Source organism: Pundamilia nyererei, unplaced genomic scaffold, assembly GCF_000239375.1.
Source record: "Pundamilia nyererei isolate P.nyererei 1_Seehausen unplaced genomic scaffold, PunNye1.0 scaffold05370, whole genome shotgun sequence".
Classification (NCBI taxonomy): domain Eukaryota; kingdom Metazoa; phylum Chordata; class Actinopteri; order Cichliformes; family Cichlidae; genus Pundamilia; species Pundamilia nyererei.
In genome coordinates, this window is record NW_005192771.1 from 1 (window position 1) to 1,399 (window position 1,399).

General features: G+C 39.3%; 1 protein-coding gene across 1 annotated transcript; it reads left to right on the top strand.

The window, feature by feature from the left end:
• The first annotated feature begins 102 nt into the window (after nucleotides 1-102).
• LOC102214042 (paramyosin-like) lies at nucleotides 103-1,111 on the top strand. Its single transcript, XM_005755947.1, has 5 exons — nucleotides 103-167; nucleotides 308-397; nucleotides 650-739; nucleotides 823-912; nucleotides 996-1,111. Exons 1-5 carry the CDS (start codon nucleotides 125-127, stop codon nucleotides 1,109-1,111), a joined length of 429 nt encoding a protein of 142 aa, XP_005756004.1. The 5' UTR covers nucleotides 103-124.
• Nucleotides 1,112-1,399: the final 288 nt, after the last annotated feature.

Here is a 1,399-nt window from a genome sequence, read left to right on the forward strand (position 1 = left end):
GATAAAAGGTACTTTAAGGTTTAAGGTGCTGATTGAGGGTGACACAAAGTCATAGTAGATGACTAAATGTTATTAATACAATTCACTGTTTTTTGCAGCGCTACAAAACAGAATAGACACACTCATGGCTCAAATAGGCAGCAGTGATCGAGACAACACCAAACTGAGTGAGTAAGAAGTAACTGAGAGCACAAAGGTTCACTGACAAGTTGAATTTTCTTTCTTTTTACCTTTTTCCCTCTCATGAAGTAATTCTCTCACAGCATGTCTTATAGCAAACTACTCTTTTTGCTTCTTTGTGCTTTAGCACTGAAAATCCTGAATCTGCAGAGCCAGGTGAAGCACCTGCAGAATCTGCTGTCAAACCGCGAAACTCTACAAACCAGTAAGCTAACTGGTAAGTATCTCCCATTGTGCTTTTCCTCTAGTGATAAGAGTGTGACAAATACAAGTGAGCAGGCAGAAGCTCAGAGGAGTCAGATGTGGGGCAAGTGAGAGTTTTAGTTTTCCCCATCCTTGTAGAAAAAACAAAATAAGTGTGAGAGATAAAGAAACTTGGTAGCTTTTGTAATTCACAGTACAAAACGTGTAGGATGATCTCTCGTGTCTGACCAATAAACCTGTTTTAACTTCTTTAAAATGACCTCAGAGATCACAAATGAGCTTGCAGCCAAGAAGGGAGAGCTGGAGAAACATGTCAATGAGCTGAAACAGAAGAACCAGGAAAATGCCAACCTGAGTAAGTCAAGAAAGAACATGGTGTCTGCAGAAATGATGAAGGAAAAAAGTTCTGCTTTGATTCTTTCTTCCTCTGTTCCTCAGTTTTGAACATCACTGATCTGCAAAGCCAACTTGAAAACCTTGAAAAAGTTAAGACAGCTGAGGATAAAGAAAGTGCTGCTACAATTTCTAGTAAGTATTTTTCTTTTGATCTCTAAAAGCAAGTATCACCTCTGATACCTTCTTCACCTGAAGCTAACTTTACATTTTGTTAGATCTCAGAAAACAACTGAAGGTTAAAGAGGAGGAGCATTCTCGTGATCAGGAAGTGATCCTCGGTAAGTTCATCCGTGGCATGTTTAAATTTCTGCAACAAGAAGGATTAAGTTGATTTTAAGATGCTTGCAAGTTTCGGCCGGTCTCAGCAGATTGCTGCCCCTCCCTGGTTCTGCCAGAGATTTGTTCCTGTTAAAAGGGAGTTTTTCCTTCCCTCTGTCACCAAAGCACAGCGCCTTGAGGCAACTGTTGTTGTGATTTGGCACTGTATAAATAAAAGTGAACTGAACTGAATTATTGGAGAAACCTGGAATGAATAGTTTTACAAACTCATAGTCAAAACCCACTGAAAGCCAACAAAATATAACAATATGAGCTTTCATGCTGACCTGTATCAAAAAAT